Source organism: Haplochromis burtoni, unplaced genomic scaffold (assembly GCF_018398535.1).
Source record: "Haplochromis burtoni strain Fernald_Lab_line unplaced genomic scaffold, NCSU_Asbu1 Contig_179, whole genome shotgun sequence".
Taxonomy (NCBI): domain Eukaryota; kingdom Metazoa; phylum Chordata; class Actinopteri; order Cichliformes; family Cichlidae; genus Haplochromis; species Haplochromis burtoni.
Genome location: NW_024582540.1, coordinates 677,384 through 700,618, shown reverse-complemented (window position 1 = coordinate 700,618; position 23,235 = coordinate 677,384). Strand labels below are relative to the sequence as shown.

General features: G+C 40.8%; 1 protein-coding gene across 1 annotated transcript in view; it reads left to right on the top strand.

Moving 5' to 3' along the window:
- Positions 1-4,046: 4,046 nt before the first annotated feature.
- wwox (WW domain containing oxidoreductase) overlaps positions 4,047-23,235 on the top strand; it is a 133,034-nt gene continuing 113,845 nt past the window's right edge. The window contains exons 1-5 of the mRNA XM_042225696.1: positions 4,047-4,463; positions 6,768-6,832; positions 7,111-7,168; positions 7,270-7,439; positions 15,640-15,746. Of these exons, the coding sequence (XP_042081630.1) occupies positions 4,219-4,463; positions 6,768-6,832; positions 7,111-7,168; positions 7,270-7,439; positions 15,640-15,746 (645 nt within the window). The 5' untranslated portion in view covers positions 4,047-4,218. The remainder of the gene's footprint in view (positions 4,464-6,767; positions 6,833-7,110; positions 7,169-7,269; positions 7,440-15,639; positions 15,747-23,235) is intronic.

Here is a 23,235-nt window from a genome sequence, read left to right as displayed (position 1 = left end):
GAATAGAGGATTTCCAGCCATCAGAAGAAAAGGAGTATTGGATCGTTCTTATTTTAGGATAAATGACATCAGGTTGAACCAGCTCGTGTGACCTAGATAGATTTATCCCGATTTCACTTACACCGTAAAAGTAAGGGTATCTTGTTATAGTTTTTTTATGTTGTTTATAACAAATTGAAAAATATGCAAAATTTTTTTTCTTATTTATGTATAACTATTAAAGGTGGGAATCACCAGATACCCCGTGATTCCATATTATCACAATACTTGATTCTCAGTATGATATTATTGATATTTTTTAACATTCTGTGATGTCCCGAGTGTTGTAATAATACATGTTGCAGTTTATCACCTCTCAAGCATATCAAGCATACTAACACTGTAAGATGAAGACAGGTCAGTCTGACTCTATTTTACAAAGGCTCATTCAGACTGATGGCAACATGTTGGCACGTCTGTCTGTTTTTATCGATTAGATAGTAATTATTTGACAATCTCTAAGAAAGTGATTGCAGTCATTGCTCGTCAGACTGAGACTGTTTGCACAAAGGTTGCCTCCTTGCAATCATAAGGGGTTGTGAGCACCCTTGAGCTTTGGGCAACCATCTAGTCGCAAGAAGTTGCAAGAAGTCACAGAATGTAAAATAATTCAATACATAACCAGTCAGCCACTGTTTTTTCATTTTTCATGTTTATGGATAGATTTTTTTGTAGATGCAGTAAGGTTGCATCATATCAATATCAATATTTACTGTCTCTGTATTGATACTGTATCACCAAGCAAAGTATCACAATATTGATTTTACAATACAGTAACATTTATTTTGTGAAGCTCAATAGTCAAAATCAATATTGATATTGCCTCCCCCAATCCTAACAAAATACTGTTGAAAAAGCTAAAAAATATTATTATTAACAGTACTTCATTATAAAAGCTAGTTCAAACAGACTAAAAACTAGGTCATTATAAGGAATATACCTTTTTCTTGCATCATGCAACATTTGTTCAATATCTGAAGTAAAGCATCCAAAGCAATGAACAGCACACAAGCATGGTGAGCATAAGGCAGCAAGCACGATGACGTCAGTGAAGATGAGTGTCAGGAGTGATTTGTGACAGAAAATCGTAGTAAGACTGAAAGGGACGGTTTACAAGATGGTAGTGAGACCTACCATGGTGTATGGTTAGGAGACAGTGGCACTGACAAAAAGATACAAGCCTGAGCTGGAGGTGACAGAGCTTAAGATGTTAAGGTCTTCACTGACTAGAATGGACATAATTAGAAATGAGTACATCAGAGGGACAGCTCAGGTGGAGCAGTTTGGAGACAAAGCTAGAGAATCAAGGCTGACGTGGTTTGGGATGCACAGAGGAGGGATGGGGGCTATGTTGGAGTAGGCAAGGCAGGAGGAAAACCAGAAAACCACAAAGATTCACGAATCTAGTGAAGGAGGACATGCAAGAGGTTAACAGATAGAGGAGAGTGAAAGAGGAGGATGCCAAGGCTAGGGTTAGATGAAGGCAGACAATATGCTGTGGTGACCTTCAAATGAAGCAATCAAAAGAAGACTAAATAACTTTTAATCGTTTCAATGGTTTGAATGGAGGGCACAAAATCTGTTCAAGAGAAAGGTTTCATTAAATTTTTTATTTTTATTTTTATTTTAAGGAGGAGAATGTAATGGAGTAGGTGCGAGAGGGAGTAGGAGTTCTGTCAGGTTTGTATAGTGGATTGTCATTTATGCTTAGAAATATCTACTCATATATGCTTAGAGTTTAATAATCAATGTCATGTTGGTAGAGGTTTGATCCTTAGTAGTCTGTGGAGACTCTGTGTGCCTCCCAGAGCACTCTGGCATGCACACACAACTTAAGGTCAGGAGAGAGGTTATATCTGCTCTTACTGATATATGGTATAGCAAACACACGTATATCTGTCTATGTCTAAGTGCCTTTTGTTTAGATGAACTGCTGGACTTCCAGACCAGCAGGTTCAGGGAAGTCGTTTATGGGGTCACCCCCCCACACACACACATACTTACACAACGCACAGGCAAAGGTACTCTTTGTGTGTATGAAGACGTCATATGTTAATGATCCTATTTATATTTATGTAACCTCAATAAAAGAGCAGTGTTACGGGGGAGCGGACGAGAGCAACTGGGGTCAAGCGAAGGGACGGCGTTTGTCCAGTTCTCTCCCGTGCACGAGAAACATAAAGAACTTTGCCTACTCGTGTCTTGCTTTTGCTGTGTAATTAAATTGTCTTCAACGTTCCAGCGAATAAGTTTAAGCTACAAACCTATCAAGTTCTCTGGGAGGTGGAAGGTGGAAAGCAATGGGGAGTGAATAACCAAGTGGCTGAGTGGATCAGAGAGTATACAGATAGGAGTGTGGCTGTGTGGATTTATCGGACAAACGATTTTGAATATAGAGCTGCCGCGCAGGGGGAAACACATTAGTGAATGATGCTGAAGATGGCAATGACTGGCTGGCAACAAAGATAAGTTGGCCATGGTCACTACCCCTTCCACTGAGTAGTGGCTGTGGCAGTGCACATCCGACATTGGACAGTGAAGGCAAATTATGAAACAATCAGGTGGAAGGATTTGGAAACAGGGAACAGTGCACTACATGATCTATGTTTTAACTGGGAAACACTGAAAGATGGGTGATGGTCTCTTAAAATGGTCCTGGGAAGTTTCATCTAGATATTATCAGAGAACAACCACATTTTCTGACCTGAATCTTTGTTAGAGGCAGGCTGCCTGGAACTGTTTTCAAGACATTCTTTGGGTGGTGCAGTCTGGGCTAGGGCAACACAGGCCTCCTTCCAAACTGCAGCGTTTCATGCAATGAGCATACAAAATCTCTCTTTCCCTGCCAATAGCTCCTTATAAATCCTAATTGTTGCTCTCGGTGCTGTTGTTGGAGTGGCACCAGAGCTTGACCAAAACATATTGAAACTTGAAACAGGAATTAAACACCTTGTTCTGAGTCTATATGGCCTAATCCCTATCTCCATATCCACAGACTTTGAGGCACAGTCCCGCTAAATCCTTTAGGGATCAAGTGTTTTAGTGTTTCCTTTTCTTTATCTCCTTTTGTATAAGATGTACTGGATCATCCTTTATGATTACGTCATCCCACAGTTCAGTACATCACTGTGATTATTGTGCTGTTTTACATTTTTATTATCAGTTCAACAGTGCGCTATTCCACAGAAATTTCGCAGCCATTCTATGGAAAACACAGACTCTGCAGATGGACAAGACACATGTAACAAGTGCACAAACTGGTTAACAGACACAACAGGCAGGTCAAGTGGCAGGAATAAGAGAAGCAAGAGACGGCCACAGATTTTGCATACAAAAGAGCTACTGAGCTGATGGGAACAGCTGTACTGGTTAGGTCACATTGGCAGTTGTCGAATTTCAAGGCATGGAAAAAAAAAACACAGAACACAACTAATTTCTTTTAATTTAACTATATCTGAAACCTGTTTATATCTCATTTATTGTTTTTATTTAAACATGTGAACATTTAGAGGCGGAATAGCTCTAACTAATTCGCTTTTGTTAGTTGTTACGTGTCATTCCACTGTGTTGACTAGTTAATGAGGTGGTTTAATGCTACCTTTGTCCCCAATAGGTTTAGGGCTGTCATCTGTTCAGATGTCCTCTGGCCCTCTTGGATAGTCTGTAGGCTACTTTTCTATTACAATAGACAGGAAAGGTAAAACTGGTAAAAAATGCCCAACTACATGGTGACCTCTTTGGTTGATAGATGTCTGAAAAGTGTACAGAAGCGTAGTTATGACAGGAAAGGTGATTAATTAGTGTAGAATAAAAGGATTTGGAGGAGATTAAAAAAAATCTGAAAACTTTAGCTGTGTAGATAACTCAGTGGGCCTGAGTTATCTGATTACATAAATCAGCAGCTCTATCTGCCCACTTCCAACATCTCCCAACATTATTCTCCTACTAGCTTTAAAATTTATATACCCAGATCAAAGGCTGAGAGAAAACCCAGCCAGTGTTCTCTAACATAAAGCCTTTAAGCTTATGAAAAAAAAACAAAAAACCCAACGATATTAAACTTGAGACAGTAACTCGAAATTTCGACCTAGTTCTGGCTTCTGGCTGCCATCTTTTTTTCGGAAACATTTGAATCACAAAAATCCTTCAGCATATGGTCTACCGCCTCAATGTCCCAAAATGCAGTTCGGCAGTCGTCATCGTGTTGTTGCGGAAGTGCTGGAAGATCGCCGTGTCCGTGTTTCTGCGCTCTCTGACATCTGCATTCATTCTCCAGAGCAGATATTTCTCTCTGATTTTCATAATTCACTGGAAGCTATGGCAGCTCTGAAGTACGCCGGTATGGACGATACAGATAGTGAGGATGAGTTACCACCTGGATGGGAGGAGAGGTCTACTAAAGATGGTTGGGTCTACTATGCAAAGTAAGTGAGATCTCACCATTAACGCTATCAGCAAGCATGTCTGTGTATGAGTATAAGTCCTAACACTTACTGACATCAGGGCCATGCCATTTCTATTAGCACCTGGCTAACACAGCCTGCTAGCTACACTGTAAAGTCTGTGTTATAAAGTGTGCCGTCCTTATTTCACTGTAGGGTTTGTGCTAATTGTTGTTAGTCTTTGATAAGTCTGTGAGTTTGTCATCTCGAATTATCCTGCTGTAGTGTCACTATCCACTAGCTGCCATGCTGTAAACTTACGCTGAAATATAAAATCACAACCCTCCTCAGTAATGGGATAATGCATTAGAAATGTACATTTTGGATGTGCAGCTGAAAAATCTATAGCAACTGTCTGATGCTGTGATGCTATCATGACAATATCGACCAGAATCTCCACTCATCTTGGACATAAGGAGTCATGGAGTCAATGTGGGGCTTTTGCTGATTTCTTTGAACTGTTTGAATTTATTTAGGATTTTCTCAAATCCACACAAGGCCAAAAATCTACTTCCTGGTTCAAATATGTTTAATATATAAAACTTAGCAAGTAACAGCTCAATGACATACTTTTGGTAGCTGTCAACAAGCTCCTGTCTGGATACTTGACCACTCTTCTTGGCAGAATTGGTAGAGTTCATTTAAATTGGTTGGCTTCCTTGCACAGACCTGGCTTTTAAACATAGTCTACAAATTTTAAGTAGATTAGTGGTCAGGCTTTGGGAATGTCATTCTAGAGCCTTAGTGTCAGCCTGCTTTATCTCTTAAAAAACAAGTTTTGATGTGTTTGGGAGCTGGTTTGGCTGGTTTGACATGAAGTTGAAAAATTTGGATGTAGTATTTCTTCATTATTCACTTTGTGCAGTGTAAAATAGAATAGAAAAATCCTTTAATTGTCCCACAAGGGGAAATTTTGTTGTAACAGCAGCAAGAAAAACACATATACAAACAAACAGGACACGGAACAGAAACATACACTTTTTTTTCATCAAGGACAATAGTTTACCAAAAACAGAGTACTGTACAGTTGTTAAAATTAAATTAATTACATTAATTTAATTACAGATGATTACAGATGAGAGGCAAACCCAGGTTGTAGTGTGAATCGGTTGATAAAATAGTGCAAGTTACAGCGCTGATGTAAACTTCTATGTTTGTTGGGAGCAGTTTTGATTGTACAATCTGACAGCTGTAGGGAGGAAGGACCTGCAGAAATGCTCCTTCATGCATCTAGGATGCAGCAGTCTGTCACTGAAGGAGCTCTGCAGTTCAGCAACATTTACATGCATGGGGTGGGAGACGCTGACCATCAGAGATGTTATTTTGGCCAGACTCCTTCTGTCTCCCACCACCTGCACTGGGTCCAGGGGACATCGCAGAACCTTCCTGATGAGTTTATCCAACCTCTGTACCAGCACCATTGGCAAAAAAACTGCCCCAGAACATGATACTACCACTACCATGCGTGACAGCTGGTACAGTGCTCTCAGGTTTAAAAGCACCACATTTACTGCTCAAAATATACCTCTGGTCATTGTGATCAAAACGCTCAATCTTTGTCTCTTTTATCCAGAAGGCAATTGGCTTATCGATTCTGGAGCGGTGGCTTCTTTCTTGGTTGGCACCCTCTTGGGCCACGGTGATGTAAAACTCACTTCACTGTGGACAGTGATGCTGGTGTACCAGCAGGTTCCAGTACATGGCATGCTTTAGTCTTTGTGTTTGCATGTGTATACATGTATACATGTATTTTATGTTCACGTATGTGTGCTTGTGTGTGAATGTGTACATTTTTGTATATGTATGTGCATATTTGCATGTACACATATTTTTTACAAACATATATGGATGTCTCACAATGTTTCTATAATGTTTTCATCTTATCTATTTTAATTCTTTTTATTATATTATCCCTCTGTTCAGCACTTTGGCCGACACTTGATGTCTTTTAAATGTGCTATATAAATAAAGATGACTTGACTTGGTGGTTCCTGGGTTGGTCCTGATTATTCTAACAAATTTTATCTCATTGAGGGTAACAGTTTGGGTCTATTTCCAGACTTTGGCAAAGTGATGATACATCCTGTATATAAAAAGGCATTAAAGATGCATACTGTATAATTAGTCCACCCTGGAAAAAAAATAGTTCAAAGAAATAATTAAAATCCCTAAATTTCCATGACATTCACGCCCATGATGAGTGTAAATACACTACTGACCACAGCTGTATATTGTAAAGAAAAGGATTTTTTTTCATTCACTCTTAATCTCTGTTTGTGCCAACAGTCATGATGAGATGAAGACACAGTGGGAACACCCCAAGACAGGAAAGAAGAAACGTTGTGCTGGAGGTTTGCTTTACTCACTTGTGTTTTCCCTGGAGAATTGTTCACATGTATGCAAAGCTGAGATTATTTGATATTTCTCTAACTTGGACTTGGTTATTTGGAGTATTGTCAACCACACAACTTTTATGCAGTGGCCAGTAGCTAAGCAGTCAGTTAAAAAATTAATAAAACAGGACATAGAATTCAGTTTTGGCTTGAAATGTATATACACTTTTTTTTTTTTTTTTTTTTTTACCAAACTTTTCTATTAAAGAATAATAAATCTCTGTCTTTTTCTACAGACTTACCATATGGTTGGGAGCAGGAAACTGATGAAAAAGGACAGATAATTTACATTGAGTAAGAAGACTTATGATCAAACCCCTTATATTTGTGGAAATGTTTGACTGCAATAAAACTACGTTGCTGCTTTCATTCCTGCTTTCCTCTGTCATTTTCAGTCACATTAACAAGCGGAGCACATATTTTGATCCACGTCATGCATTTACAGTAGAGGATGTGGTGGTGAAGCCGAAGCGGTACGATGGAAACACTGCTGCTCTCGAGATCCTGCAGGGTCGTGACCTCTCTGACAAGGTTGTCCTCATTACCGGAGGCAATGCGGGCATTGGTGAGCTTAATGTTTATTTATCTTTTTCTTTTGTCTGACAAACGTTCTGAAAAGTTGGAACCATCACTCTGCAGTAATGTGTGTTTCTGTGATGACACCACTAGGTGGTGATATGGTATTACGCTATAACAGAAGGGTGCTTGCCAAGACTGTCTCTACTCCTTGCATGTCCCCATCTCTTCACAACGGGGCATTCATCAACATTAGCCTCCAAAATGATACACTTAGACTCAACAAATCACTCCTTAATACCGAACATGACTGTATTGAAGTTCATTAGCAGGGCTGAATTGGATGTCATTGTTAACTGTAATGAATGGTGTCCATTTGTACCCAGCAAATGCATGGCTCACTATATAATGGTCTGGAAACAAATTTATTTCCTCTTTCCTTTAGTTTAAATTAGCACAAGTCCTGGCCATTTGTTCAGACTCGCTTCTTTGTTCGAGATAGATAATGACAGCATGAGGAAAATCAAATAAACATAAAATCGTTAATTGTCTTTATATTCAAATTCTTTGTCCCAACGAAAGTCCCTGCAATGTAATTGCACTGTGTGTGGGAGTGTGTGACTCTGTGTATCTGTGTATGTGTGTGATATGAGATGTAGCAAGGCAGCACTGAATTACATAGATTTACAGCAGCCTGGGGACCTTCACTGAGGGAAGAAGCTTGTGAACTTAAATGCCTGCCTGACCCTGATGTTCTTCTGTCTTTTATCTTTACACACATTAAGAGAACACAGTTTTTAAAAAGTAACACAAATGAAAATGATTTATTGTTTAGTTTCCTGGGACTGTGCGTCCTCATGCGGACACTGCACTTTATACTTAAAAAGTGTTTTATACGTTTTTTTAAGCAATGGTGACTTTATTGTGTTTCTCTGTAATATAAACCCATTGCACCCGTATGAGGGCATACAGTTTTTTTCTTAATTAAAAGAGTTTCTGTTCAAAGATGATGCTTAGTTTTTATACTTACTGGGTCCAGCTAATGCCCCAAATTTAGGGGAAATTAAAAATAGCTCAGGTCTCAAGAGGTTCAGATTCTTGCCACACACAATAGACACTCGTTAGCTGATCAATAGGCAGTTTCAGCACTTAATCATAATAATAATAATAATAATAATAATAATAATAATAATAATAATAATAATTGGCTTGTATCAAATGACCTCTGATGACTGTATTTCCATTAAACCTGTGACCGTCACTAATCCAAGATCTGTTCAACCTATTTTTCTTTTTCTTTGTCTCTGAATTAAAAGACTCACAACAAACATCAATTAAAAATATAACTGACATCCATCAAAACATTATTAGCAAGAAATTATTATTTTTAAATGTTTTGGGTTAGGATTACTTCTGCGTATAGTTAAAAAAGTAATAATTTTACTATGAAATCCATCAAAGGAAAATGCACATGAACATGTGAAATGCAGAAAATCTGTACCCAGAATAAGTGTAATTAACTGAAAAACGCCAACATTAAAATGGGAATGCCTATGATTACCAGAACAAAGTGTAGTGTGAGTCAGATACTAAAGGATAATTATCAAAATAAAGAAAACGTGAACATGTATGGCTGCAGAACGACTGTAGGCATCAGAGGTTAAAAGTGCATAAGCCTCTCATTCCAAATGTATTGCTTTCACTAGACGCGGATAGAGGATTAGTTCTAAAATACATCCGATATTTGGCCTGAGCGATAATTGTATAGGATGAATGGAGAAAATTACTAATAGCTTTCTCCACAAGAGGGCACAGGAGGTCTGTGATGTGCATGCTATTGATATTAAAAAATGTTATCATATTAGCTGTTTTACATGTACTTATTTTTGCCTTAATTAAAAAAAAAACCACTATATAATGAAAAAGATAATCCTCATTCAACATTTGTTGTGATATATTTAATAAAAAAAAATGCTGGAAAAAATGCAGTTTTTCACAAAAGACTGCATCAAGTAGTGGTAATACACTGACACTATATAGTGCATGAACACTTATTAGAACCCATATTAACATAACCTTTGTTTTGCTCATATTAAATATGCAGCAGCTATAATTAACAGTATTCTAATAGTAATTGCTACTTCTCATGTACTCCTTTGACATTCCTTTAGTGAAATGTGGTTATGCCAATTGGTTGGACCCACTTAGCATTTTAATGGCATCAGTAGTGTTTTAATCCAAGTGTCAAGGCTATTTCCAATTCCTGTAGTGCTTAATTCCTCCACAGGAAATGTGACATTTTTATTAGTAATGGTAGGATATTAATTAATTCCAAAAATTTACATTAAAATATTTTAATTTAGTTTCAAATGCACATAAACATGAAAACCACATATATAAGATTATTTATGCATGAAATATTACCGCCTCCTGTTTTTGTGACCAGTCTTCAAGCTCCACTGCAATAGTGCTGGGAGGCGAGACAGTGATGCAGTTTGTCTTGCCAGTGTGATCACTGCGCTCGCTTTACAACATTAGTCTTCCTCTCTCTGCTTTCTTTTGTAAATTAAAAACCAGTACCAACCCGAATGGCAATTTTTAATTGTGATAATGGAAATGAATGATTGTAGTTTGTTTCCCCCCCTCCGCTCGTCTCCGTCTCCCTCCCTCCTCCTTCTTTTTAAAGGTTTTCTTACTCGTATAGACCTGTGGTTGTACACCTGTACCTCTGCATTGATTCCTAAGCGGCTTTGACCCAAGCCTGAGCCTCCTATCCATCCCTATTACACAGTACTGCTCTGGCTCTAATTCGCCCCTATCAACTAACTCTCAGGTTATTTACTGGCCAGGGGTCCATGGAACAGTTGTCCTTAAAGGGCCATTGTCCTGATGTCTCTAGCCCCCACTGGGTTCAGAATGAGGATACTTGCTTTTTAAATATAAAACTGCACAACATTGCACAAAAATGTATTTCTATTTTCCCTCTCAGGGCACGTGGTCTTATTTACTCAGTGACAGCTCCTTTGGGAACTGTTTTTATGGACATTTATGTGTCCAAATACCTGGGGAGGGTCATCAGTCTCTCAGGTGACTTGTTGACATATGTTTAATAGTGGTCAGAAATAACATATCCGCCTCCTGTCTTACTCAACTAAAATGGTCCTGCTTTTTTTAAATTAGTCCAGCTCAGCATGTGTGGTGCACAGAAGAAAGAAAACACTTATTCAAGTGTGGTTTTTACTTATGCAGATCTCTTTATTTTTCAAAAAGTTCTCACAGATTATAATTTTTTTATTCAGTAAGTGAAATTATGAGTTTGAAAATAAGTTTTTATTTATTCTGCTTTTCAGTGTTGACGTGTTTCATACCTGAACTTTTTGCACCTTCTATGGAGAGTCTTGCTGTTGAGCAGTGCATACAGTTGCAAAGCTTTACTCAGTCTAAATGCATGCACTAAATTCCACGTGGTCTTCTTGTTAAGGTGCAGGGTCAATGTAGGAATAAGAAGCAGAAAAGACTTAGGATGTCCAGACGGGGAATAGCAAGGATTTAAAAAAGGAGCGCTTCGTAATGTTTTAGTCTCTCTATGCATTGTCTCTGCAGTGTTTTAGGACTTTCAATGTTATTCTTATTCATGAAAGACTAACAATGTTCCATAGTTGTGTTGATCCCAGTGTTGTGTTGTGAGGATTAAGTGTCAGGCTGGTGCTCTCCTCTCTCTGGATGGAGAGATCCCTAAGCATATTCAGTGAGTCGCAGAGCTGCGGGAGCCTCTGTGTGCAGATTAAACCCATAGCCTAGCTTTGTGGCTGATCATTAGATTGAGGCAGATTTGTTAAGCATAACTGCCATTAAATTGGTTGCAAAGCTCTGGTATTTACTGCACTACTGTTTATGAATAAGGACCTCCTTAAAGACCCGTGCAGCGATGCGTTAAACCCAAGCCTCAGTAAGGAGGGAAATGCATTATTCATAGTGGGAGGAATTAGATGGATAAAAAGATGTTCCTGGTGAGGATGGTGTGTGGTGTCTGTGTGTGTTTTTGTCTCTGAGCATCTCTCAGTGACTACGTGTGGTTTAGATGACATCCAGAGTGCATCTGTGTTTATATTAAGTCTTCATTGTGTGTGTGTGTGTGTGTGTGTGTGTGTGTCCACCGGGTGAATGGCCAGCCAGTGTCCTGCGCTGCCTTCTCCGTATCAACTTGTGAACTGAACCGCCGAGGAAATCAAAGGGAAGTTTTATTTTTTTCATCGGGCATTTCATGTTCTCACTGATGAATGTGTTTATTGGCTACGTAATAAGAAGCAGTTCCGGTTGGTTAGTCAAATTATTCAACTTTATTAACCTTAGATGAAATTTGCTATGCAGACCCAAACTGGTGTAACGTGCAGAGAGTATAATGCTGGAGGCTAGCAGGGTTCAATAATGATTACAGCTCTAATATAATGGAACTGAAGTGGTTAGAGAAAGAGAGGATGGAATACATATATGTGCTTAAAGGCTGTAGGTAAAATAAAATGAAGGGGCATTGGGTTATTGTGTGTAGTCAAGTAGTTTATAGACCTATCGAGTTTACAGTCTGCACATGATGAGGGGGATGAAAGTTACATGACGGGGGAATGCGGGGGGGGATTTTGATGACAGTGATGAAAATAGCCCTAATGCTCAGCAGCTATGTGTGCATTAGCAGGCCTCTGGGGTTTGTGTTTATCATTGTACACGTTTGTGATTTGGTGCGCTATGTGTTTATCAGCTGTACTGTCCTCCTTCCTCGCTCTGTGAGGCTGACTGCTGGAGGACCAGGGGTGTCCAGTGTGTTGTGAGGCCATGATGAAAGATTGTGTTGGGAGTTGGAGGTTGACACAGAGGGTCAGAGAAAGAAAAGGGGGGTTGGTGGCTGGGTGGGTGGGTAGGCGGGTGCTAGATAGGGCTGCATGGCTGGTGAGGTGGTAGTGGGGGTGGTGGGGGAGCCAGGAGGGGATAGGGAGGGGTAATAGAACCACTCCAGTGCTCTCACCTGGAACAGCTCAACCTTGGGCTGTAATTACTAACCATACATTCCACTTTTGGGGTGACATCTCCCTCCTCTTGGACTAATGGAGGGGAATTAGAGGGGATCTTAAAAGTCAGAAAGAGCGGGGGAGTTGTCCCCTTCTTCACTTCTTGGGCAAGAAATACACGGTAACCGCAGGAACAGGTGCACTCATCACATCAGAGATGGTCAGGAGTTTGAAGATGTCTCTCAAATCCGGCCACTTTTTGCTTTCTTAGATACACATGCATATATTAACCTCCTAAGACCCGAACTGTTCCACGGCATGCATTTTTAATTTCTCTTTGATATTTGGGCTGATTGGGACCCGATGAATGTAAAAACAAAGAATTACCAGATTTTTTTTTTTCTTTTTACCTAATTTTTGTGTCTGAGAAAAATGAGAGCCACATATGAGGATATTCATTTACAATTTTGATAGAACAAAAACAGTATAATGTCCTCGTAAGTGGATATCAGGCCCTTGTAGAGCAAAATTGAGTATTTTGGTCTAAATAACCCAAAATGTGATGTCCACGTATGTGGACTCCAGGTTCTAGGAGGTTAAAGATTTGTTTTGGACTAATATTTGGACTAGAGCTCAAATAATTAGTAATTAATAAACATAATAATACTTATCATGTTTATTAATTGCCTCATAAATAGCCCAAATGCAATTTCAGTTAAAAACACCTTGTAACTCAATGAGTTTGGGCGATATGTACTCTGTTCATAATCATGTTTTTTTTCTCTCATGGTCTTTCGACCAGCTCTGGAAAAGGGGGATTGTGGGAACCCGACATGTTTACCCACAGGTCTTGTAATGATCTGAACCGACTTCTGTTTGCCCAATTGTACTGCAGAGCTTATTTTAGTTAAATGCCTCTTTGGATGCAGATCAAGAGAGGGAAGGAGCAGGCGGCTCCGTTTGCCAAATAAACACGTTTACTGACGAGGCTGGTAATGATCTCATTACATTGAGCCAATACACCTGTGTACGAGGGGGATCCAGAGAGGGGCAGTGGGCCAGGGAGGACAAACAAAGCGTGAAATCACTAAATCACACTCATTATTGGGGGATATCAGTAGGGCCAGGATCCTAATGTACCATGAAGAGCATTCACAGCTTAATGGACATTTTACACATTTTTATGCATTTTATACATTACAGTAAAACACATTTTCAACAATAGCTGAGCCATGTAGTGCATTCTTGCTACTTTATAAAGCTTGAGATTGAACATAAACATATTCAAAGAAACTTCCCCCCCCATCTACAGACTCTTCTCTGTAAACCTCTGCAGCTACTACATCTGTTTAAACAGACAAATCTGGGTGAGCATCACATCCAAGCGGGCCTGCCGTGCGCTGTAAAACAGCTTATGGCGTTTGTCGATCCACCAGCGCAAAAGAAACCCCTGTCTGACCTCTTGTCATGTTCCACCATCAGCATACAATGCTGAAACAGGCTCCCTTTGTTGTACACCTGACCAGGAACTAATTTCGTCGCGGCCCTCTCCACCGGTAACACGGGCAAGAGGGCGGGGAGTCTCTGTTACAGCAACGCCACACTCGTTATTTCACAATTAATGTCAAGCCCTTGTTATTTGTCATTGCAAATACATGGCTTCGGCGCTGCTGCTGTTGTCGCTGCCATATTCTAATTTGTTCCCCATTATGGAAAACACTGGTGTCGATTAATTTCACTTTCATGCTTTGTACACACAACCAGTCGGTGTGAGGTGTTGTTGTTTACCAGAAGCCAGTAGTCTTGTCCAATTTATAAAGACCGGAAAAAATGCCTTTAAATGAAGCTGCGTTTGTGGGAAAAAAATATAAAAATCATTTCGCACACATCCGTATGATTTTTATCAATTTTAAAAGCAGTGTTCAGATTATGCCGAAGTGAAAACGCAGACACTTTGCGTGACACTCAGAAGTTACGATAACATTTATTTTCTAAAGCCCGCCGCCGCTCATTTGGATTCAAAGCCTATTTTTACCCCACCAGTCACTCTGCTTGTTTTTTCTGTCATGCTGTTTTTATTTTCATTTCCATTTCCTGTGAGTGAAATGATCTCCGCTCACAGTCACAGTCCCCTCCATTACACCTAATAAGGTGTCATATAATTTCATTCCATGCTTCACTTGTCAGAAAGGGCTTCCAATCCCACTCCAATTTTGAGTTTTAATAGATATTAGTCCTTAATGCTCTCCTCACAATTAGGCCTCCCAGTTTTGCTCTTAATGAAAATCAGATTAAGACATATAATCTAATTACAGTCCATATTAATCCACCACCCGATACACTCTGCCTACTGCTCTGCCACTCAGACCCTCTTGCCACAATCAGTTATTGAGCCTTTCACTTTGTCAGTCAGGACTCTCATACTGCATGTGGATAAGTGCTTGTGTGTGTGTGTATATATGTATATACATACACACAGGTTTGTATATAGAAGTAGGATTAAAAATATGACATGACTCTGTGCTCTTGAACTTTTCTGTGGCACATGAAGGGTAGTAAATGTCAAAGGAAATAAAAATACGGTGAAGGAAAGAAAGTTAATCTCATAAATTAATTCAACCTACGGGATGAAATGACCCATTTAGACTTGTAATTTAGAAATGAACTTCTCTCCCTCTATCTTCAGTTTTTGTCAGTTTTATCGTGACTACATGATTTGGATGGAGCCATGAAGTAGTCTTGGACTGATAAATTCTGCGCATATCGGCGGACCTCGTTTCATGGGAGAAATGTCCTTATCAGAGGCCCTTTGATGTGCCTGAAATATCACGCCAAGGTTCAGTGTGAATGTCATGTCTGTTCGATTGCTCATTTAGTTCAGTTACGACCCGTGTTTTCATAATTACTGCCGTAATTATTAACGTAATTAACAACAGCCTCCGTTTTTCTGACTCTATGCGAGCGGCGATACCTCATTGAGAGTTGGCGGTCAGATCCAAAACTTTATCTAAGATGAGAGGAAGAAGTCGCGAACCACAATAATTCAATCAGTTTCATCACTTCAGAGAGAAATGATTAACTCCACTAGACTGGGTTACTCAATGAAATAAATTATATGAAAAAATTGATGGGGATCTGAAGTTATCTTTAGAAAAAAAACCCTCATCTTTGAGGCATTGCTTGCCTGTAGACTTTTTCTCATGTCTATGTCTCCCTGTCTTCCTGTCCGTCTGTCTCCCATCTCAGGCTTTGAGACAGCCAGGTCTTTTGCTCTTCATGGCGCCCATGTGATCCTGGCTTGTCGAAACCTGACCCGTGCCAACAAGGCGGTGAGCCTCATTCAGGAAGAGTGGGTAAGTGACAGTCTAAGTAATCCCCTGTTTTCTTGGAGCTCTAAAAGCTGGAAAGTGTGGTTAAGTTACAACATCTTTCTCAAACAAAAACAAATCCTATAAAAAGACGCCAACAATAAACCGACTTATAGTAACTTCCTTATTGAGGTTTAGACAGAATAAGCTGTTAAACATCAGTGAGCCACACTCGTGTATTACTGAGCATACATTGACTGGGATTTCTGTAGTGCTTTTCTGGCCTTACTGATCACTTAAAGCACTTTTTTACCAAATTTAAACCAAATTCTCACCCATTCACACACAAATCGCAGTTGCACTCCCTCCGCAATGGATACAACTTCAGCTTCAGTATCTTGGCCATGTACACTTGATATTTCAGGCTTCCCGGGATGGGGATCAAAACAGTCCGAAGCACACCAAAAAGGGCTTGTCTGTGGAAAAAAAAAGGTCCCAAACCAAAAAACCTATTGTTGTTACACCAACACTACATTTTCAGACTGAGCTTAATTTTTATAAAACATTTGATGTGATATAAGCAAAGCAATTTTTTTGGGTCTCGGTATATGCAGAATATGACTAAACAGTAGATAAAACAGTAGAAATAACTAGAACAAATACTAAAATTAATTTTTTTAAAAGTACTAAGATATAGTAAAATATAAATAACTTAATAAATGTACAATTTTGTTCAATGTGTGGCAAGGAGCGGCAGGATGATGTTCAATAATACATGTTGTCATTTTCTGTGGAGTTCATACAATAATAACACTGAAACATATTTAAAGAAAATAAAACATTGAAATTTTTCGTTGACTATAAAACTTATTTTGGCTCTTCCCTTATTCTTAAGAGATTGCCTCAGTGGCTGGACCCGCATGTTTGATTTGGCACAAATTTTTTACCTCTGATGTCCTTCCTGACACAGCCCCACGTATCCCGCGGATATGAGCCGCCTCCCGGTCTTGAACCATGGGTTACTTTTTGCTGTGGTTTGTGGAATGTACTGTTTTTGTGACATAATAGTTTAAAGAGTGTTTGTGTTAACTGGATGTTTTAGATTATAAAGCTCAAACAAATACGGGACTTGGAGCTTCACAAGTGCAAATTGTGTCAAGCATAACATTTATAATTTAGATTACTGCATAACCTACCCGTTTAGGGCTCCGCTACAAATAGAGGCCTTTTATTTTATAAGAGTGTGCTTTAAAGCTTCAAACCCCGCTTCCACATTTCACAGGAGCAGTCAAAAAAACTTCTGAATGAGTGTCTCTCTTTAAAGCAGTAGAGAGAGTGTTAAATGGAGAGAGGGAGAGGGAGAAAAAGTGAGAGGGCATCTGATAATTACCTGAGATTATTGCTCTAATATCGCTGCGCTTGTGACATGTCCCCAGATTTACGAGTGTGGGAAAATAAACAAGTGAAATGTGGGTGCTGGAGCAGAAAGAATAAGCCATTAGCACTGAGTTGATTACAGAGAGCAGGACTTGAAGAAGACGGAGAGTGGGTGCTCAGCGTAGATATGAAGAGAGAAGGAGGAAACGAGGGAGAGAGAGGAAAAGCGAGGGGGAGGGAGACAAATGCCTTTGAGCGGGAGTAGATCTGCAGTGTTTAAACTCACCAAAGTCTCTAATTGAAGTATGCCCCTGGGGCTGTCAGTGCTGCTCCACTCTGTGAAATCCAGTACTTTGACTAAATGAGTGAGGAAAAGCTCTGATCCAAGCACCAGATTTTGTTGTCAAATTGATTTTTTTTTAAAGCTTCACACCTGCCACAGAGTTATCCATGTTAGTAAATTAACAAATGGACGCTGCCCAGGATTGCTTTTAAAGAATAAACAGCTGTGACCTATGTGCCATAAATGCTAATCTTCCTTCTTTTTTGGTTGTACATTGGCATGTAGCATATGCAGATTGTCAGCAAAATTAATGACTGAGTTAATAGGGGTTGGTATAGTTCAAATAGAGCTGGAATGGAGAATTAGCATTCCCTAAGCCCACTCTATATTTCCTTTTCAAGGAATCCCCCTTGTTATAGGCTAATGAATAAAAGTCACAATATCAGAATAAATCTTTGCTGCAAATTCCCCCCTTCTGGCGACATTATTAATAGATTCAGGAGAAGAATAGAGAGGAGGATTAATCTTTAAGATGATGGATGGGCTGTGCTTACCTTCCCATGCTCCTATGTTAAGGTCATTTTGATAAGAGGGTATATTTTGGGGTCCTCTGTACAAAAGGTCATCATATCTACTTCCAGGTCCCTCTCAGAGTTCCGCTCTGGCTGCCAGGAGTGGAACTGCTGTCCCGATTGCGCAGCACCTCTGACCTCTAACTACCTGCTTACTATTACGCTGTACTTTCTCTTTCTCTGTGTGTGGGCTCGCGTTGCTGTTCAGGGGTGAGAGTGATGGCTCGCTCGCAGCGCAGGGTGGTGTGGTTCAGCGTGGCGCCGTGTACCGACAGTAGGTATAATAGTGGGGTCGCTGATGGATAATGGGGCAGGTCAGAACAGGCAGGAAGAGCAGGGTCGGAGGGCTCATCCTTCCCAGCCAATCATAATGTATTCTCCCAAGAGTGGCTCCTGAACTTCTGCTTCATATTTAACTCTTCAGTCATTAATGCTTTATGTTGTAGAGCTTGTTTGGCACTTTAGTGATTATATTGCTTGTATTTTTTCCTACTTTCTTTTTATTAGTTTTCTTTCTTTCTTTTCTTTTTTAAAAAAAACTTTGTTATTGCTCGTTACTGTTTTCCCGATTAGACTTTAGTGGCGTCTCCTATGCAGTCCTAATCCGAGTTGAATGTGCTGTTTTCTCTGCCTCTATTTGAGCTGTGAGGTGAAACCCCTCCAGCAGGCTCATTAGGGGAGTTTAGAGTGGCAGAGAGGGGATAAACATTTACCTTATGATTGTGTTTTACAATAAGCCTGACGCTGGTTGCCTTTATAGGGTTCAAAGGGGGCTGTCTTTACTGTGATGAAGCCACAGTAAAACCAAGGGAATAAGCAGCAGATGGGAGCTGGAGGTAGAACAGAAGGACATGGGAAAGCAGAAGTAGAAAATGCACAAGAGTTAAGCATGATAATAAAGACATGCATCAACAGTTATTTTTGTGGTGCCAAAATCATTTGAGTCATGCACACCAGTGCATGTAGACACTATGATGCCACCCACCCATTCAAACTACTCTTTTGGAGCTTTGAGTCTGGAATCTTGTTGTTGTTGTTGCTGCTTTTAAAACTGGATTTGACATTGTTGCTATAGTGAGCATACGTAATTGACAGTAATATTAAATAGGATGGTAAGTCTGATTAAAAACAAGTTTAAAAATAATATATTTACAGAATAGACTAAACATCAATCGTCCCTCTAATTTTTAATGTGTCTGAGCGAACACACAAACTCCCTGAGCGATCCCTTGGACCACTGTGAGCAACAGCAGACGTGTGCACTGTGGTCACACCAGCATCGAATCCATCCAAGTTACATGGTTTATTAAAATAATCAAATTACAGCATTTACATTTATGTAGACTTTTAATTAACTGCTTTAGCCACTTACAATGAAAATTGTAAAAAAAAATCAGACCATGACTGTGTGAAGTAGTTAACATCTTTATATCCATCCATCCATCTTCATCCGCTTTATCCGAGGCCGGGTCGCGGGGGCAGCAGCCTAAGCAAAGAGGCCCAGACCTCCCTCTCCCCAGCCACCTCCTCCAGCTTATCCGGGGGAACTACCAAGGCGTTCCCAGGCCAGCCGAGAGATATAATCTCTCCAGCGTGTCCTGGGTCTGCCCCGGGGCCTCCTCCCGGTGGGACATGCCTGGAACACCTCACCCAGGAGGCGCCCAGGGGGCATCCTTGTCAGATGCCCGAACCACCTCAGCTGGCTCCTTTCGATGTGGAGCAGCAGCTGCTCTACTCTGAGCCCCTCCCAGATGGCCGAACTTCTCACCCTATCTCTAAGGGAGAGGCTAGCCACCCAGGGCAGGGATAGCTCAGTAGGTAGAGTGGTGGACCCCATGATCGGAAGGTCGGGGGTTCGATTCCCTGAACAGCTACCCTGAGGTACCCCTGAGCAAGGTACCGTCCCTACACACTGCTCCCCGGGCGCCCAATGGCTGCCCACTGCTTCACTGAGTGAATGGGTTAAATGCAGAGAGGGATTTTCCCCACGGGGACCAATAAAGTACACTTTCTTCTTCTTCTTTCTTCTTTGGAGGAAGCTCATTTTGCCGCTTGTATCCGCGATCTCGTTCTTTCGGTCACTACCCACAGCTCGTGGCCATAGGTGAGGGTAGGGACGTAGATCGACGCGGTAAATTGCTTATGGACGCACTTCTTCACCCTGACCTGTCTTATTTGGCTCAGCAGAACTGAAATGCTTTTACACACTCACTCACATAAGCTCAGCGATTCTCTGCGCGATCAACCTCTCACATGTTTAAGCTTGCTGCGGGAGATTTCACTTGTCATGTTTGCATAGTAAGCTAACGATTAATAAGACGATGTCAGAGGAATTGGTGCACAAATTATCATCACTCACAGATCAGTGCTGTCGCTCTCTATACACAGTTCGCACGATTGCAAAGTGAAAGCAAAAAAACAAGCGCAAATTCAAACGCGACTTCAATATGTCACATATTGACAGTGGCTCACCGATGCCAATGACATAATTACCCAGCTACATTTCTGAAAGAATGCAAAAGCATTGACATATATTTTTCCTACAATAGCCCGACGGGCAGGGAAGAGATAGATTTTGGTAGCCCGACTGAAAAAATCGCTAGCTCCGGGACGTCGGGCTAGCGATATTGCAAGCCCTGTATCTGATTGAGGAATCACTCATCTTTGGAAAAGAGAGTTTATTACAGAGAAATGGCTCTTTCCAAAATAAAAGCTATACTATCCGCTTCTTCTGGGCTATATTCTCAGCAGCATAAGGAGAATCATGTGCTAACAGCTGTCTAAATGACTCGGCTAAAGTTAGTAGCATGCTTGTTGTTTTTGTCTTTGCACTAGGATGATGTCGGCGTAAATGTGCAGTCATATTCGTTGTGTTCCCACTAGTGCTTTCAGGTTAATCTCGTTGAAATGACCTTAACGCCACAACACGGCAAATCTCCGTTAACGAGCTACCGCCGATCGCTCCGTGCATGGGGCTAGACGGCCAACACGTTAACGAGCTAACTGCGCTAACACACTAGTTCACCCATGTAATTGAGCATTGCATGGCACATCCAACATACTGTTTTACTTTAGTCCATGACTCGCTTACCTTCAGGGTCATACGTCACATGAAAACCAAAATAATTCCAAACGCCAGATCTGAATGAGGGTGGGGAGGTGCCCTGCGCTCTTCCTTCTGCTATGCTGTCTGTGTTGAGCGCTCAGTGGATCTGCGCTCGACAGTGCAGCCTAGGCGGAGTAGTCGAACGCAGATTCACTGAGCGCTCAACACAGACAGCATCGTCAGAAGGAAATTGATAAAATAAATTACAAATGTTGTATTGTTCGATACATATGCGTACCGAACCGAAAGCACTGTATCGAACGGTTCAATATCGATACGAATATCGTTGCACCCCTAATATAATTATAATATATATATATATATATATATATATATATAATATATATATATATATTGTGCCAGGGTTTAAATATGTTTCTTCAGGTGTAAAATTTGAGATTTAATCACTTATTTTCTTTTGAGATTCAGCCCCAAGAGGCCGTTGGTGGAACTGCAGTTTTTGGCACATCCACATTAATTTCCTAGTATTGTCATCTAAGTTTCTCCAGGGAGCCTCGTTCAGATTTTTAAGCACTGCAGCTCTTGGCCTTTGCCTGACGCTTTAACTATATGCATTCTTTTCAATAGCCTTTTACCTACCCATCTCCTATTCCCCTCACAGTGTAAAGCAGGTTAAGTTGCTGGTTAACAACCAAAGTGTTGTCTGCATACCAGAGATGTATTTTTCCTGATTGCCTTTAAATTTATGCTTATCTTTGATTCCAGCGTCTCCCTCAGAGAGCTGTAATGGACTCCCCTGAGATGTAGACCACTGCTTGGTGGGCCAACCAAGGCCCTCGGCCCCTGAGTAGAATATAACATACACACACGTGCGCCTAGGTCCTTTTTTGTAACTTCTTTCCTTTTTTAAAAAAATCTAAAATGCTCATTTCCCCCATTGCCCCTCTCTACAAAACATGCTAATGAGATGCTTTGTAAGGGCGTTAATTAGCGAGTTAGTCACTGATTGCTGTGCTTGTTTTTGTTGTGTGTGCGCGTGTCAGGATGGGAGGGGTTGGGGTGGTGGGGTGTTAATATGGCTGTGTGCCGCTGAGGAGAGGTTCTGTCAGGGTCTGCTCTGGAACCAATTAGGCTAAAGCCTAGTGTCCACTGAGGCTGCTGGGAGAAAAAAAAGCCTGCTGCTTGCAATGTCAAACAGCAACATTAACACAGGCCAGAGAGGAAGAGCAAGACAGGCAGAGAGCTGATAAGCAGCGGTCATTTATACAGACAGGCAGACAGCCTAAAACACAGACAGTCCTTCACTGAATATGAAAATCAGGCAGAGAATGCACTCGTACCCCTCTACCCTCTACCATGGAGTGCTATCTTTGCCATTGTTATCAGTCCTTAAGATCTATAGATATATATGTATATATGCCTTTTTTTTGCGGGCTGCTGTAGGATAAATTAAGATCCGAATCAATGGCACAGAATGTTCCTTTCCAAGCACCTGCTATTTCAGGTGGAGTAACTGAATTTTTTGTTTTTTTTTAACAAAGTGGAAATGGAACATGTTTTAAAAGGCAGACAGGAAGAAGGCAGTCCAACCTTGATGTGAGTACATAATGCTGTGTTCCCATGACTTCCCGATGCACCATCTTACCGAGGCACACTGGCTTCTTCCTGCTGGTGGCTTATGATTTATAAGATAATGCCACATGTTTATGCGTCATGGCCTACATACGGCAGTACGAGGTGGCAAAGTTCTACACGTGTCCCACGTTTGTTCTAGAAATCTTCCCTGCATGACTCTGTGTGTTGGGATACATGCAGGGTTTTCAAACCCTTTGCCGTCACTCCCACTCTACCTTTAACCTGAATCACACCGGTTTGGAAATTTGTGTGCGTGCCTCCGTGTGTCCATTTGCTCAGTGCATAACCTCCTGTGTCAGTCTGACAGGCCCTGTGCCCCGCTGGCCACCATGACATGCCACGCTATAGCCCGGCTTCTCTCGTTTGGGCCAACATGAACTGACACTTGTGAAATGCTGACCTGGTCCGTCGCAGACCCTCCAGCGCCTCAGGATGCTGCTCTTTTAGTCAGTGTTCCTCACTTCTCCCCTCACTTCATCATTCCTTTATTTTCCCTTCTTTTAGAAGGGCCTCAAAAGTCCCTTCTCACTCACCTTTCAGACCCCTACCAGTTTTTCCTCCTCTTTTATCTTCCTAAATGATTAAGGAAATTGCAGCCCA